This window comes from Schistocerca nitens, chromosome 6, assembly GCF_023898315.1.
Source record: "Schistocerca nitens isolate TAMUIC-IGC-003100 chromosome 6, iqSchNite1.1, whole genome shotgun sequence".
In the NCBI taxonomy this organism is placed as follows: domain Eukaryota; kingdom Metazoa; phylum Arthropoda; class Insecta; order Orthoptera; family Acrididae; genus Schistocerca; species Schistocerca nitens.
Window position 1 is genome coordinate 3,684,849 of NC_064619.1, and position 18,418 is coordinate 3,703,266.

The 18,418-nt window shown below is 43.3% G+C and overlaps 1 protein-coding gene across 1 annotated transcript in view; it reads left to right on the forward strand.

Annotated features, from left to right (window-relative positions):
* The window catches only part of LOC126262650 (laminin subunit alpha-1-like), a 134,277-nt gene that overhangs the window by 21,538 nt on the left and 94,321 nt on the right, over positions 1 to 18,418 (forward strand). The window contains exons 3-4 of the mRNA XM_049959419.1: positions 8,028 to 8,285; positions 13,291 to 13,527. Coding sequence (XP_049815376.1) covers positions 8,028 to 8,285; positions 13,291 to 13,527 — 495 coding nt within the window. The remainder of the gene's footprint in view (positions 1 to 8,027; positions 8,286 to 13,290; positions 13,528 to 18,418) is intronic.

The following is an 18,418-nucleotide window of genomic DNA, read 5'->3' on the forward strand; positions in this document are numbered from 1 at the left end:
CCAAACAGCCCGAAGGGAACATCTCAAGAGTTTCAGACTTACACGAGGGTTGACAGAAAAGTAATGCTCCACCTTCGTAACTCTTCAACAGTTGGCAGCATTGGTATGCGGCAGGTACTGGCTTGTTCCGTAGCCTCTTCTCTACAGATCCAGTTGGCGGGAAGCCTCAGCACTGAACGGTTGTGTTCTTACGGTGTAAAGTATGGAACCCTGCGCAGACGGTGGGTCCATACGATTTAAGAAACGTGCAGTCACTGAATTCTTGACAGCAGAAGGTGTCACCCCAAAGGAGATTCATCAGAGAATGAAAGCAGTTCATGGTGATTGTGATGTGAGTACTGTGCGTCGTTGGGCGAGTAAGTTTGAATATGTTGAGGCGGGAACATCTGATCTGCCTGACAAACAAAGAGTTGGACGTCCTGTGACAGCAACCACCGAGTTTCACAAGGAAAATGTTGACAGATTGATTCACGACGATAGTCGTATCACCCAGAGAGAAACTGCAAGCACAATCGTCATGTCACAAGAACGTGCGAGTCAAATTATTGCGTTGCTTGGCTATCGGAAGATCTGTGCACGATGGGTACCCTGGATGCTGACTCCTGGAATGAAAGCGCACATACTTGAAATTTACCAGGAACTTCTCTCGCTTTACGTGAATGAAGGTGACGCCTTTCTCATTCAATTATGACAGGAGACGAAACATAGGTACACGATTACGACCCGGAGACGAAACGTCAGTCTATGGAATATCGACACAAAGACTCGCCCCAAAAAAAGAAATTCAAGACGCAGCCCTCAGCTGGAAAAGTCACGGCCACAGTGTTCTGGGACGCAGATGGTGTTATCCATGTTGATTTCCTTGATCGTGGAGCAACAATAAATTCAGAGCGTTACACATCACAACACTGCGAACTCTGAAACAACAGCTAACAAGGGTCCGAAAGGAAAAGGGAAATGTTTTCCTGCAGCATGACAATACCAAACCACACACTTCACGTGCCACCACTGCAGAACTTCAGAGACTGAATCTCACCTCCATACAGTCCAGATTTAGCATCGTCTAACATCCATCTGTTCCCGATAATGAAAGACGATCTGCGGGGACATCATTATGCTTCTGAGGAAGACGTTGAGAGAACTGTGCGATTGTGGTTGCGGAAACAGAGTGTCGACTTCTCCCGTGACGGCTTCAGAAAATTTTTTCATCGTTGACAGAAATGTAGCCAACTGGCTGGTGGTTATGTGGAAAAGTGAATATTGGTAATTAAAGATCGCATTCTAAGGATTATTTCTGCGTTTGATTTATTAAAATATTCCCACCCAAACATAATTAACGAAGGTGGCGGCATTACTTTTCATTCAACCCTCGTATGTTAGGGTTTCCAGTTAGAAATTATTTCTGACTGCACACCATCAAATAACAACTTACCACCTAACTGCAAAGAAATCTGATAGAGACAGAAAATGCTCAACACACTGCATTCGCAATTTCGAAGGGCAAAGATATTTCTATAGAAGTTGGACATCCAGTTGTGGCTCTATCCTAATGATTCCCAACCTTTTTGAGACCGTTGCCCTTTAGTGTAATCAGATATTAGTTACTACCCCCGCCCCTCCCTCTACCATCACCAAAATTAGGGCCTAATTAAACGTTAGAATAAAAAGAACTGGCTTTGAACACTTTCATTTGTAAAATGACGAATGCTAAAGGATATTTAGTGTCTGTAGGTGTTTTATTAAGCCTCGGGCTTTTGAATCAATGTGACAGTTGGTACTCAGTGTGACAGTTGGTACTGCTGATTAAGCAATTTTCAGTACACCGCGAGTGCTACCTAAAATTGCTCCTCAGAAGAAAGCTAACGATCCACAGTGGTGTTAGACACTTGTTACAAAATATGCTTCCACAGCGGCACCTCTACGTAGCGGAACTTGCCTCATACGCACCCTGCAACCCCATTAAAAATCAACCACGTTAAAATGTGTACACTATATTTGGGCATACTGTATGAGAATTACTTAACTGTTGGACTCCTTGCTTCTGAGCTCGCAGAAACTGGAAGACTTCTGGCTGACAATGATTTGTATTTGACACTGCCACTAACAATAACAACAAGAACTATAATAATAATGATAATAAAGATGTTACAGTGTAGGGCCCCCAGCAGCGTAGTAACCACTACACAGTTGCTGTTGTGTTGTGCTGTCAGTTAGTTCTTTGATGTTGCGAGCTGAATAACAAAGAAGCTTCTAGTCTATTGTGGGAACTATTTACAACCCGGAAAAGATATTTCCATGAGGTATTTATCCATGTGTGACGTATATGTGTCAAGTTTACTGTCACGGATGGACGGTACAAAATGCAGAGTACGTGTGTAGTGGCTGGACTATGTAAGGAAAATGTTGTTCATACATTCGTTTCACAAGCTGTAACATCCACCACATTGTGTCACACGTTAATGTTAGCATTTTAAATAAAGTAATTATTGGTAACTTATATAATCAGTATTATAGTCTTACTACTTTCCCCCATGAACCATGGACCTCGCCGTTGGTGGGGAGGCTTGCGTGCCTCAGCGATACAGATGGCCGTACCGTAGGTGCAACCACAACGGAGGGGTATCTGTTGAGAGGCCAGACAAACATGTGGTTCCTGAAGAGGGGCAGCAGCCTTTTCAGTAGTTGCAAGGGCAACAGTCTGGATGATTGACTGATCTGGCCTTGGAACAATAACCAAAACGGCCTTGCTGTGCTGGTACTGCGAACGGCTGAAAGCAAGGGGAAACTACGGCCGTAATTTTTCCCGAGGGCATGCAGCTTTACTGTATGATTAAATGATGATGGCGTCCTCTTGGGTAAAATATTCCGGAGGTAAAATAGTCCCCCATTCGGATCTCCGGGCGGGGACTACTCAAGAGGATGTCGTTATCAGGAGAAAGAAAACTGGCGTCCTACGGATCGGAGCGTGGAATGTCAGATCCCTTAATCGGGCAGGTAGGTTAGAAAATTTCAAAAGGGAAATGGGTAGGTTAAAGTTAGATATAGTGGGAATTAGTGAAGTTCGGTGGCAGGAGGAACAAGACTTCTGGTCAGGTGACCACAGGGTTATAAACACAAAGTCAAATAGGGGTAATGCAGGAGTAGGTTTAATAATGAATAGGAAAATAGGAACGCGGGTAAGCTACTACAAACAGCTTAGTGAACGCATTATTGTGGCCAAGATAGACACAAAGCCCATGCCTACTACAGTAGTACAAGTTTATATGCCAACTAGCTCTGCAGATGGTGAAGAAATTGATGAAATGTATGACGAGATAAAAGAAATTATTCAGGTAGTGAAGGGAGACGAAAATTTAATAGTCATGGGTGACTGGAATTCGTCAGTAGGAAAAGGGAGAGAAGGAAACATAGTAGGTGAATATGGATTGGGGGGAAGAAATGAAAGAGGAAGCCGCCTTGTAGAATTTTGCACAGAGCATAACTTAATCATAGCTAACACTTGGTTCAAGAATCACAAAAGAAGGTTGTATACCTGGAAGAATCCTGGAGATACTAATAGGTATCAGATAGATTATATAATGGTAAGACAGAGATTTAGGAACCACGTTTGAAATTGCAAGACATTTCCAGGGGCAGATGTGGATTCTGACCACAATCTATTGGTTATGAACTGCAGATTGAAACTGAAGAAACTGCAAAAAGGTGGGAGTTTAAGGAGATGGGACCTGGATAAACTGAAAGAACCAGAGGTTGTAGAGAGTTTCAGGGAGAGCATAAGGGAACAATTGACAGGAATGGGGGAAAGAAATACAGTAGAAGAAGAATGGGTAGCTCTGAGGGATGAAGTAGTGAAGGCAGCAGAGGATCAAGTAGGTAAAAAGACAAGGGCTAATAGAAATCCTTGGGTAACAGAAGAAATATTGAATTTAATTGATGAAAGGAGAAAATATAAAAATGCAGTAAATGAAGCAGGCAAAAGGGAATACAAACGTCTCAAAAATGAGATCGACAGAAAGTGCAAAATGGCTAAGCAGGGATGGCTAGAGGACAAATGTAAGGATGTAGAGGCTTGTCTCACTAGGGGTAAGATAGATACTGCTTACAGGAAAATTAAAGAGACCTTTGGAGAGAAGAGAACCACTTGTATGAATATCAAGAGCTCAGATGGCAACCCAGTTCTAAGCAAAGAAGGGAAGGCAGAAAGGTGGAAGGACTATATAGAGGGTTTATACAAGGGCGATGTACTTGAGGACAATATTATGGAAATGGAAGAGGATGTAGATGAAGATGAAATGGGAGATGAGATAAGATACTGCGTGAAGAGTTTGACAGAGCACTGAAAGACCTGAGTCGAAACAAGGCCCCGGGAGTAGACAACATTCCATTAGAACTACTGATGGACTTGGGAGAGCCAGTCATGACAAAACTCTACCATCTGGTGAGCAAGATGTATGAGACAGGCGAAATACCCACAGACTTCAAGAAGAATATAATAATTCCAATCCCAAAGAAAGCAGGTGTTGACAGATGTGAAAATTACCGAACTATCAGTTTAATAAGTCACAGCTGCAAAATACTAACGCGAATTCTTTACAGACGAATGGAAAAACTAGTAGAAGCCGACCTCGGGGAAGATCAGTTTGGATTCCGTAGAAATGTTGGAACACGTGAGGCAATACTAACCTTACGACTTATCTTAGAAGAAAGATTAAGAAAAGGCAAACCTACGTTTCTAGCATTTGTAGACTTAGAGAAAGCTTTTGATAAAGTTAACTGGAATACTCTCTTTCAAATTCTGAAGGTGGCAGGGGTAAAATACAGGGAGCGAAAGGCTATTTACAATTTGTACAGAAACCAGATGGCAGTTATAAGAGTCGAGGGGCATGAAAGGGAAGCAGTGGTTGGGAAAGGAGTGAGACAGGGTTGTAGCCTCTCCCCGATGTTATTCAATCTGTATATTGAGCAAGCAGTAAAGGAAACGAAAGAAAAATTCGGAGTAGGTATTAAAATTCATGGAGAAGAAGTAAACACTTTGAGGTTCGCCGATGACATTGTAATTCTGTCAGAGACAGCAAAGGACTTGGAAGAGCAGTTGAACGGAATGGACAGTGTCTTGAAAGGAGGATATAAGATGAACATCAACAAAAGCAAAACGAGGATAATGGAATGTAGTCAAATTAAATCGGGTGATGCTGAGGGGATTAGATTAGGAAATGAGACACTTAAAGTAGTAAAGGAGTTTTGCTATTTAGGGAGTAAAATAACTGATGATGGTCGAAGTAGAGAGGATATAAAATGTAGACTGGCAATGGCAAGGAAATCGTTTCTGAAGAAGAGAAATTTGTTAACATCGAGTATAGATTTAAGTGTCAGGAAGTCGTTTCTGAAAGTATTTGTATTGAGTGTAGCCATGTATGGAAGTGAAACATGGACGATAACTAGTTTGGACAAGAAGAGAATAGAAGCTTTCGAAATGTGGTGCTACAGAAGAATGCTGAAGATAAGGTGGGTAGATCACGTAACTAATGAGGAGGTGTTGAATAGGATTGGGGAGAAGAGAAGTTTGTGGCACAACTTGACTAGAAGAAGGGATCGGTTGGTAGGACATGTTTTGAGGCATCAAGGGATCACAAATTTAGCATTGGAGGGCAGCGTGGAGGGTAAAAATCGTAGAGGGAGAGCAAGAGATCAATACACTAAGCAGATTCAGAAGGATGTAGGTTGCAGTAGGTACTGGGAGATGAAGAAGCTTGCACAGGATAGAGTAGCATGGACAGCTGCATCAAACCAGTCTCAGGACTGAAGACCACAACAGCAACAACAACAGTCTTACTAATGATTATAATAATGATCTTTTAAAAACAATGCCCATGTCGTGGTCGTGCGGTAGCGTTCTCGCTTCCCACGCCCGGGTTCCCGGGTTCGATTCCCGGCGGGGTCAGCGATTTTCTCTGCCTCGTGATGGCTGGGTGTTGTGTGCTGTCCTTAGGTTGGTTAGGTTTAAGTAGTTCTAAGTTCTAGAGGACTGATGACCACAGCAGTTGAGTCCCATAGTGCTCAGAGCCATTTGAACCATTTGAACGGGTTGTCTGGCCAGGATACTGAGTTAGAAACAGCAGAATGGCCCTACTGTCGTGTGATATATTTTCTCTTGCCCCTTCTCCCGCCCCCGCCCCCCCCCCCCCACTTCGCCATACACACACCAGAGCACACGCATGCTAAGCGGGTAGTTAAAACTGCGCTTCTCACTACCAAGTAAGACTTCTCCACTGGTTGCATTTGGGAAGACAACTGTTTAAATCTTCATCCGATCATCCAAATTCAGGTGTTCAACGGTTTTCCTAAATCCCGAGGTGATTCCTTCCATATCCTACTAAAATCTGACGCTGTGCTCCATGTCTAATGAAGTCCTCGTCGACGGGATGTAAAACCCCAAGCTATGTTCTTTTCTTTCTTCTGCTCTCAAATCGCACTCCTGTTATAAGTAAGGTTTTTCCAGTGGAAAAGACTCGCAAGTACGATGAGGGTGCAAAGCTGCTTACACTGCGCTAGATATGTGGAAGTGAAACTCAATCCAGAACAATCGTCACTGCCTTCAAGATTAGATTAGTCCTGGTTAGCAGCACTTTCCGCTCCACTAGTGCAAGTGGGAACATTCTCAAGGATGTAGAACAAGTCGGAAAATCAGAATAAACCCTACATGTATGCAGTAAAGAAAGATATGCCAATGTATCTTACGCAAATCCAAAATGGTGCTCACGGATGCGGAATAAATCAAAAAGTCTTATATTTTCATTTAAAGGGTAATAACGGATGTGTCACAAGATATGTAACTGTACAATGAGGTGCGTTTGATAGTTCTCAGGGTGTTGTAGCCATGCAGCACCAGAGAGAAAAAATCGATTTACAAAACTCATTCACATTCATCGCATTACAGTGCTGAAGACGTGAAAATATTTTACGTAATAATCAGATTATTTGATATACACATCAGTCGCGTTTCGTAAGAAATTCGTCACTGGCGTAGAAGCTGGCTATCAATAAATTCTTTGCATTCCTCTTAAACTGAACTTTATTAGTAGTAAAACTTGTCACGGCTCCGTGCAGGTATATTGAAAATGTAGGTTCCTTGTTAACGGACTTCTTTCTGGAGCAAAGTAATTGACTTTAAAGCTTTATGATGAAGATTATTTTTATTTTTTTAAGTCTAATGTTGATCACATGAACTGAGCTATTGATCTGTGTACTTTATATATTATTATTGACAAATTTCATGAAGAAATATAGTGGGACACAGTGGTTAGTATTTCCTTTAAAAGGCTTCTGCGGGACCTTTTCGAGTTCGTATCGTATATAATTCGTATTACACGTTTTCAAACTTGGAAAACTTTAGCTCGGCTTGATGTGTTACCCAAAAAAAATAATCCTGTACGACCATATGGAATTAAACGAAACGAATGTGATATCACAAATGTCTGGCAACTTTCGCATTACAGGTAAAGATTTGTTTAGATGCTTCAGCAGTTTTGTGGTATACTCCTCCCAGTTGCATTTATTGTCAAATTGTAATCCCAAGAATTTAACACGGCCGACCTCTTCTATCGGCTTATTCTCATACTCTGGGCACAACTGGTGAAAAACACCTCTTACAAGCCGTGAACTGCATATAATGTGTTTTTTCAAAGTTTAGCGACATGAATTGGGTAGTAATAATTTATTACCGTCTATACAAATTTCATTAATTGGAATATTTGTATAATCTGCAGGCAAAATAAACTTGGCATTTGATGAGTTTGCTGATGAAAGGTCATTGATAAACACAAGAAAAAGTAACGGCCCCAATATGGATCAGAAAACAAGATCAGATTAGGGAATAACGGACATGATAGCGCGAACCAGGCGAACCAGATGAAAAAGGCATTGACTCTGGACGGAGCGCCAATGATTAGAGTCTTTCTGTTTACAGTGAGTAACTCCTCCGTAAGACTGAACTTACAGCATGCGGCAGGTAACGGTGGGGTTTGCAGATCCACACGTCGCTGGTGAGCGGCCGGCCGGGCGCCAACGAGTGGAGCGCGGAGCTGCGAGAGTTCACGCTGGCGCGCTACGTGCGGCTGCGCCTGCAGAAGGTGCGCGCGCCCGACGAGCAGCTGTCGGCCGCCGCGGCCAGGCCCGACGCCTCCGTCACCCGCCGCCTCTTCTACTCCATCAAGGACATCAGCATCGGCGGACAGTGCGTCTGCTCGGGGCACGCCAGCCGCTGTCTGCAGGCCGGCCAGGACGGGGTAAGGCACACCGTCTTCTGCGAACCTATTCACAGCAACTGGAAATACGAGCTTCTGTAACCGGCCACATTTATTATATTATGACTTAAACATCGCCTTTCGCGGGATTATACCTCCATCATCAGGAGGATTTTTGTGAATTAATAAAGGAAGTAGGTAAGCGCCTCTCGTACTGACTGGTATAGATTCAAACAATAAATAAATAAATAAAAATAAAAAATTAAAAATAAAGACACACCACGAAGAAAATATCAGAATGGGACGGAAATTGGTAGAGTGATGTACATTTACTGATAAATGATTACAATTTCACAAAAATTGCATCGTTTATTCAAGAGAAAGAGCTTCATAAACCGAGTAAGTCAATAACGCGTTGCCGCGCGGAGTAGCCGCGTGGTCTATGGCGCCTTGGTTCAAAAATGGTTCAAATGGCTCCGAGCACTATGGGACTTAACATCTGAGGTCATCAGTCCCCTAGACTTAGAACTACTTAAATCTAACTAACCTAAGAACATCACATACATCCGTGCCCGAGGCAGGATTCGGACCTGCGACCGTAGCAGCAACACGGTTCCGGACTGAAGCGCCTAGAACCGCTCGGCCACAACGGCTGGCTAAGGCGCCTTGCCACAGTCTTCCCGTCGGAGTTTCGAGTTCTCCATCGGGAATGGGTGTGTGTGTTGTCCCTAGCATAAGTTAGACTAAGTAGTGTGTAAGCCTAGGGGCCGATGACCTCAGCAGTTTGGTCCCATAGGAACTTACCACAAATTTCCAATTTTGTCAGTAGCGCGTTGGTCCACCTGTGGCCCTTATGCAAGTAGTTATTCGGCATGGCACTGATTAACAGAGTTGTTGGGTGCCCCCCTGAGGGATACTGTGCCAGATCGTCAAAGTCCCCAGATGGCTGGAGCATCTTGCCAAATCTCAATTGGGGAGCGATCCGGCAACCTTGCTGGGCAAGGCAGGGTTTGGCAAGCACTAAGACAAGCTGTAGGAAATCTCGCCGTGTGCGGGCGGGCACTATCTAGATGAAATGTAACTCGGGTGGTTGTCGATGGAGGGCAACAAAAAGGGGCGTGTAACGTCGTCGACGTACCGCTGTGGTGTAAGGGTGCCGCGGATGACAACCACGGGGTCCAGCTGTGAAACGAAGGCACCTCCAGCCTTCACTTCCGGTTGTCGGGCCATATGGAGGAGGACAGTTAGGTTTGTATACCAGCGCTGTTCGGGGAGTCTACAGACGCGTCTTCGGCCTGGAATTTCATTGAATGTGTACAACTGTCTTTTGTGATGAGTCCTGCTTCGAACTGAGCCCTGATGACCCACCAAGACGTGCCTGGAGATGGCCCAGAGAGAGGTGGGATACCAATCTGACTGACAGCCGCCACGTGGCCCGACAACCAGGAGTGCTGGTCTGGGGTGCCATTTCTTTTCGTAGCACGACCCCTTTGGCTATCATCCACGACACCCTTTGTGCCACCAGAGTTTCCTCAATCAATACCGGCCGTGACTTGAAGTCATACCCGATGGCTGCCCACTCCATGACGCTAGGAGTAATACCGCTGTGACTGTGCGAAACTTTGGAAGAATGGCTTCCCTGTCCATCTCGCTGCCATACCACCGACGACGGTCATCCGGGATAGTGCACATCCGAATGCCTCCAAAAAAACTGGATATTGTACGAGTTACTCAGTTCGCTGTATTTCCGTGTCCTTCAGTGATCACTCAACATGTGACGCTGTCCACGCCCCTTATATACCATACAAATCGTGGTCACGACACTAATGTACACTGATGGCCACTCTACTCGCCACAGAGAACCGTAACTCTAATCATTTACATACTCGCCGATAGTATGCACGTGTGGAAAGTTACATTCATATGTGACAGTGTCTTCTGAGCGCTTACTTTTTTTGTAAAGTATGTAAGACTGCTTCATTATTTGGAGTCCTTACCAAGTCAAGTAGGCGCTTCAGCAGATATCGAACTTAAAGAGACGTTCTGCTCATAAAATTTTTTTTTATCGGAGATGCTGATGGAACCGAAATGGGAATCTGCGTAAGAAAAGCGACGTTACTTCCGCGAAATCCTGTTGGGTAAATTTAGATAAACGATATTCGAGAATGCGTGTAGAACAGTTCTCATATCTTCATACGATTTTCCGCTTAGGGCCCATGCGAAAAAGAGAAGAGAAATTAGTATGCATTAGAAGCATATAGCAGCCATTTTCCCAATTCCCTATAAATGATTGAAATAGGAGAGAACTTGCTAATACTAGTTTGAAGTGCTCTCCATCTCGCACTTACAGCGTTTTGCTGAGTCTATATGTAGAAATATAACGCAACCGACCTCAAATTGCTATCGAGTCACTGATCGCAGCTGCTTATTGCAGCAGAAAATATCTGCTTCCGCGTCTCTTGCGCATAGAAATATTAGAGAGCCGTTTCCGCTTATGACAAGATACCCACTGCTCCAAATACAGTTTCTTCCGAAAGACGACATTTCAGTGCGTTTCTAGTTAATGTTAAGATCATTTCATTTTTATGATGCCTGCAAATGAAATGAATTCGAGTGGCAGGTTCGATTTCCCTCTACCTAATCTCTTCGGACATGACGGCTTTGTATAGCGAATGAGAGACAAATCGGAGCCCTGCTGGCACACACGTGTCGCTTTAAACAAAGGTGACTGTTGCCGGAGTGTGGTAATGTACGTCATGTGGCTGCACCAAATCTCACTGCAGTGTGTTAATACGTAACGTTAAGTCTGGTTGGTGGACGGCTCTCCCTTGTTTTCTCATAACACTTGCCATCGCATTTCTTACAATCCAGAACTCGTTCATGTGGATATTATTTGCTTGGGCCATTGAACAGATTTTGAGAGGGAAGACATTCGAGACATGTGGAGCACTGCAGGCCAATGAGCTGCAGTGATTACGACGGTAATCTATACCAGTGAACCCCCCATTCCTTAAAAAATCGGACTCTCGTGTGTAAAAGAGCTTCAAACGTCTGAATACTTTATTAAAAATTAAGCATGTAAGCGAGAATAAGTTTATAAAAGGCTTGAATTCATTTGAAAGGTTTGTGGGATCGCTAAGTGCTTTCACTCTCAAATAAAGGCTGGATATAGTCGGGGCAATTTGAGCATAATAAGCTACGCTGCCCCAAGATACATATTTTCTCATTGCAGTACTTGCCTTACTGTGTTAAATCGTCAACATAAGAACATACCTCCTAACAATATAATATAAATCCATACCATTTATCTCCAATTCCCGAATACAATCACAGCTCACACAATTAGCACTTTTACAAAAAGCAACTACACAAATCGGTAATATTCGTAGGTGTGATGTCGCTCTAAACATACGGGTACATGAAATGAAACTTCGCAACTCTTGCATTCCCACGTTGTTTCACTACGCTTTTTATTTTTCGGATAAACTTTACAGATTCTTGATGGCCTTGACTTTGACGCCGTTGTGTCTGTATGCTTATGAAAATAGGCCGAATGTTTCGCGTCCACTCTCTCTCTCTGGTAAATCTCCGTACGATACTCGTCCTGTCCTTTATAATCCGGTTTTTGTATATTCTTCTCTAATTATTCGCCTATTTCAATCCTACAATCAACGTAATTACGTTTTTTCCCCTTATTTATTTTTCTGAACAAAATGCACGAAATGAAAAGACCAATATCGACCAGATAACAGAAAATTTTTCGATATCCTTTCATATATTTTCCCATAATTGGGAAACAAGCTAGCATTTGGTCTTGAAGAACAATTCTAATTGTTCCCTTGTTGTACCAAATAACGCAACTTGGTTTCGAAGTACGATTGGATCCTTATGTAATCATTTTCACTGTATCTTGTTTTGTCATCATAATATCGACATCTCACTTATCTTTCCATTTTACAGCGAAGTTCGATTGCAGCTTCTAATTCTGTAATTCTCCCTTTTAATTTTACTTTGCAGGAATCTATTGGCGCAGTCTTTCTATTCGCACACATTGTGCCAATGATATTTCTTTTATAATTGTGCGACAGTGTGAGGAATAGTTTTTGGTGAAGAGTACCAATTCTCTAGGTATAAAATGTGTCCAGTGTGTATCACCGACCACGATAGCTCTTCGCCAACACTTTCGGAGGCGATCGCAATTTATGATATCCTGGCCTGTATCACAGCAAGTCTACCAATTCATTCGAACTCTTGGTATTTTCACCGGTGCCGTTATTACGGATAATGCAAAATACGTTTTAATTTCATTGCAGTACACAGGAAGCTAATTCTTGTCGATTCTTCGTAGTCTGTTTCGATTGGTTCGTATTTGTCCTACATATCGGTTATCCTCGGTTACAATATTCCCACAACACATTATAACAAATATTATATTAAAAATATCCACTTCTCTTTTATTTTCTCCTACTTGACGTAAGGTTGCGTCTTGTATGCCAAGGCTCATTGTATAGCAGCCAGATTTTTGGTCCATTTAGTATTCCTTTCCAAATGAAGGGCTCTGGTAGCCGGTCTCCGTCAGCGATATAATCCTCAATAACTAATCGCCCGCGTTTTTGTCGTATAGAACGTATGACCTGACTGTTGTCACTGCCGGTAACATTAGTTTCAACACAAAGCTCACTGTTCTCATCACAACATTTACATTCTGAAACATTTTGCGGGGACACATCCCTAATACGTGAGAACATGTATATCGACTTGTGAACGAGACCGAGAATAACACGAAACTGAGTGTGACGCAGAGAGATAACAAAAGCCGAGCTCGACCGGCGTATCACGTGCCAGACTCGCGGTAATGACATTTGGCCCGATACGAGACCACAAGCCTCACACGTGGTTGTAGGTTAACGGGTTAACGAGCAGATGACGACAGCATTTTAAAGTTTCGAATTTGGTCAGTAACTATATGAAATAATAAAAAATCACGCGAACCTCGAACTGTGTTAGTCGGTTAGTAATACGGTTCCTTCTACTCCGTTTGTGGCAGAACCCGCAGTGCGAGTGCCGGCACAACACGTGCGGCGCGAGCTGCGAGCGCTGCTGCCCGCTGCACAACCAGCAGCCGTGGCGCGCCGGCACGGCCCGCGACGCCGCCCCCTGCCAGCCGTGCCAGTGCTTCGGGCACGCCGCCAGCTGCCGCTACGACCCCGCCGTCGCGCTCGCCCAGCGCAGCCTAGACACCAGGGGGCGCTACAGCGGCGGCGGCGTCTGCGTCAACTGCTCGGTGAGTACCGAGTACAGAGCCCTGCCATTCAATTCTCTGTCGCTCACTGCTTCTTTCACCTCTCGTAATAATTGGCTATTGTGAGGAATTCCCAGCTGAAACTCGGTTTGGGGTCCACGTTAAACTTCAGATCTCCTTATATCAGATTGAGAAAGTTGTTCGAAGGTCGAATGAAGACGAGGGTACACAACCTTGTGCTGACCGTTATTAGTAACGCTCCATAATTAAAGTTAATTACTGCTAATTATATTAACTAACTGCTAAACAATCACAGCTGAATGCGGCGTTTCCAATTGACAGCAACCGCAAAGTGCGTCAGAAGCAATCGTGTAAATAGAGTGCATAACAATAATTTCATATGCACAAAATGTGCGGTCGCCACAGAATGGATTGGCAGTCAGGGGCTTAGCCAGAACACAAATGGTTCAAATGGCTCTGAACACTATGTGACTTAACTTCTAAGGTCATCAGTCGCCTAGAACTTAGAACTACTTAAACCTGACTAACCTAAGGACATCACACACATCCATGCCCGAGGCAGGATTCGAACTTGCGACCGTAGCAGTCGCGTGGTTCCGGACTGAGCGCCTAGAACCACTAGACCACCGCGGCCGGCCCAGTGATGTTTGTTGCACGATTCTAGTACGAGTCATTCGCGAGATACCGTATTTTCAAAGTTACAACACAAGTTCATACACTAGTTATGTGGTTTCTATCCAGTATCGAGAAACTATCACTGGTTGTATTCAAAACGATACCCGGCAGCGGCAAAACACGCTTCCGGTCTCGTATGGAACGACTGGTGCACAAGTGAGAGCATTTCAGCAGAGATGACCGAGCAGGCCTTTGCTTATCATCGAGCACAGTTTACATGTCCTTGTAGACAGCATCTTTCAGCTTGCCCTGCGTCCAGTCCAACGATTTGGAAATAATTCCCGAAGTCATCCTGTATATTTCGTGCGTTTTGGGCTGAACAACCGTCATGTTGGTACCCCAGGTACTAGTCTGCAAAGGAACCTCTTCTATCATCTGTGGAAGATGGTCTGTTAGGAGGATACGATACTCGGACGCGTTCAGTGTTCCGTCTATGAAACACAGGTGTATGAGCTGATGGTTCACTATCCCACACCACGCGTTTACACACTGACGAAGCCAATGGGCATTGTTGGTTTACCTGGCCATGACTGGTGAAAGTAGCTTCATCACTTAACAAGATACACGGTACATCTGGAGTATCTTAATGGCCATGCATGGAAGTTAACATGATTCTCATAATCGTTTCCCTGTAGCTCTTGATGGAGAGGGACGTGATAGGGATGGAACCTATGTCGACGGAGAAAGCATTGGACACTTTCCTGACTCATGCCACTTCCTCGTGCTATTATTGCGCGGAAGCTAATGTACACATCATCTGCAACAGCAGCAAGTACATTAATTTCGCCATGTCGTCTGGTATTTCCTTCTGTTTCGTCGTCTACGTTTTACACGTAACTGATTGAAGAGGTTGATAAATGATTGCCGTGATGGTTGACGTCTATTGGGATATCTTGCCGCGTACGCCGTAAAAGAACGAAACGTACGAGACAGAACTGCATTCTTCCTACACTCTCCATAAACCATGAGCATGTCGGCTTTTTCTGCATTTGTAAATCCCACCGTCCACTCGCGACCTACTGCATGGGACTGTCACACACAGATTAGCAAATCGCAATGCACTCAGAGAACATGCAAGCACATTGTAAGCAAACATAACAATATCGTACCTAGCGACTGCGCAGACCGAATGCCACAAACAAGTGTCAGTGTAGAAACTTTTCAAAATACGATATCTCGTAAACGACTCGCACTAGACTCCTCAACAAATACCAGTGTCAACCTAATTTACTCTACTTTTACTTTGCGTCATGTCAATTTCAATAGGCATTGTTAAATTTAAAAAAGTGCATGTTTGACAAAAAACACACTTTAAAAGACTTCTTTTAGTTTATTGGCTGATAATATGAGTCCCTGTCTACCAACCCATTATGTGAAAACCGCACGTCAATAGCACTTTCCATTTCCACAATATTTGTGGTGCAAGTAATTCGCCCAGTACATTAACTTTGGACACGGATGGCTTGTCTTTGCGACACATGTGATCCCGCTTTTCGACTTCACTGCATTAGTGTTGCTCTAGGAACTGCTGATCGGCGGACGTGGCTCAACTCTCTGCATTGGAATGGTTTTTTGATAAGGGTCACCAATCATGCTTTAACCCGCGAGGCAAGATTTAAAGTCGAAACTCTGACACCTTTTGTCAGCCCCCAGAAGCAGTCCGATCGCATTCAGAGAAAACGAAGAATTCTGTCAATGGACGAAACATACAGTGTTAACAGTCTCTGTTTAACATCCAACTATTTCTTTACACTGTCCTCAGCAATTTCATTAAATAAACAGACGCGATATAATAATTAAAAAAAAACGAAAGTAAGAAATGTCAAACCAAAATCAAGCATTGCAACGTCTGTGGAAAGTATACAGTTTCTTCCCACCTTAATGAATCTTCCCAAGTCCGTTTATATGAGCAGCATTTCCTCCAATTAGTAGCTCCTAGATAGTATGCGGACATAAAATAATAATATGAGGCTCCTCAATCAACTTATCTTTGACCCGGAAAGTCACAAGAGGTGGTTGGCGTATGTGCTGTGCTTGATGCTATACCGATTGTAAATTGCTATTCCACACTGCAAATTAAAATTCTTGGTGCACAACTAGAGTGGATTATGCTCGATTTGACATTTCTCACCTAGTGTCATGACCAAAGATTCTGTGTGTGTTGATAGCATCTGTGTGTCTAATGTTTCACTACCTAAACACTAGCACCTCATATGAATGCTAGGCAGTCTGTTTCATGACGAGGACTCAATAAAACAAAAACACGTTCGAAATAAACAAATGTTAGCAGAAAAACATGTTGTTGCAGAATGAATTCTCACTCTGCAGCGGAGTGTGCGCCGATTTAAAACCCAGGACCATTTTCTTTCAGGGGGCAAGTGCTGTGCTGACTGAGCCTTTTTTCCCCTGAGCTTAATAAAATGCATGTCTTCACACTTGAAAAGAAAACGAAGTCTTTTCTGGAGAATACAAAAAAATGAAGTGTATATACAACAAAAATTATTTCTTCTAACTAAATAAAAGCAGTCTTCTGTAGTTGACTACCATGAAACTATACACGGTTCATCTTCCAAATGAAGAAAACTTAATCTTCTTTTTTGAGGAAATTTAGAAGTTCTTGAGATTAAAAATGGAGTGCTTCCTCTGACCAGATAAAATATGTGACCTGCTGTTTACAATAGCAGACACAGAAGCACCAGAACACAAAACTCCACGATTGAAGAGGTTGTGTTGTCTTTTGAACAATTATTTTTTTGTCTTGCCATGTTCTGTTTCTCAACAAATAGCTATAGTGCTCACATGAAATGGCTATAATAACTTAAGAGACTCTTCTGCTATTTTTGCTTTCACACTGTGTCGATCATCTAGGGCAGGGGTGACCAAGAATACGGCCCACGAGCTGTGCCCTGTAACGAATGCCATACCACTCAGCATGGCAGCTGGGCATACTTCCCCCACCATCACGCCGCGTTGTCTTAGCACGAGGAGCGAAAGAAGGGGAAACTGCGAATGCGGCGCATTTAAATGTCAGTGCAGCAGCACTGCACACAACTTCACATAACTTAACAACATAGCTTAAAAACAAAATAAATTTTCAGTATTATTTGTTTCTCGCATGGTGAAGACATAATATAACGTATATCTGGTACAGTTTATCAGCCTACAGACAGACAAAGACAGTTTCACAGATTTACGCACTTAAGTTGCCACGTAATCGTGAGTTTAGTTTCATAATCGACAAAAACGGCTTTCACGCACATATGTTTGTCACAATATTGTGACACTTTTGCAACTTACTTACGCAGGCGTGGAAACGCAGCCTGAGAAAAAAATGCAGACGTCCTGGACAGTTTTAACATTAAAGGGATTTGCCTGTACGGAAATTACCCTGCAGATCAGCCCATTCACATTGGCGCTTTACGCTGCAACAGCAAACAGTCTCGAAAATAGCTTAGAAACAGATGTAAGATTGGCTGTGGCCTCAAAAGGTTGCTTGGGTAGTATCTCTTTCAAGGTCAGAATGAGTTCTTTAAATCCCACATTTTCTTTAATGCCGGGGAACTAGACTGTATTTGTCCGAATGTGTTCATTCTACAACACGAGTCCCTTTTTAAATGCATCTCCTTCAAATCAGAAAGGAATTGATTCACTCCTTGCAATGAATGTGGGCAGTCAAGTCCACTTAAAATGCGAGATGTTCTAATTTTCCCTCTTGCACTCCTTTGTCCTTCATAAATTCAATAATAGCGAGTTTCAAATCGAAAAATTGTTCTAGACATACTCCCTGACTTAGCCATAGTACTTTGTAGTAATATATAACGCCTCCATACTCTTCGTTTAATTCCATTGAAAACTGTTGCAACTGACAGTGGATAAGCTTGCAAAAGCTGACGTTTTGCTATCGGACCACCAGTTTCGTCACGTGCTCCGAGCCTGGAAATTTAGCGCACAGTGCTCCTTGATGTACTGAACAATGAATCCCGTCTGTCGATCGTAGTAATTTCATTGTCACCTAAATGCAATACTGGCCATTAAAATTGCTACACCACGAAGATGACGTGCTACAGACGCGATATTTAACCGACAGGAAGAAGATGCTGTGATATGCAAATGATTAGCTTTTCAGAGCATTCACACAAGGTTGGCGCCGGTGGCGACACCTACAACGTGCTGACATGAGGAAAGTTTCCAACCGATTTCTCACACACAAACAGCAGTTGACCGGCGTTGCCTGGTG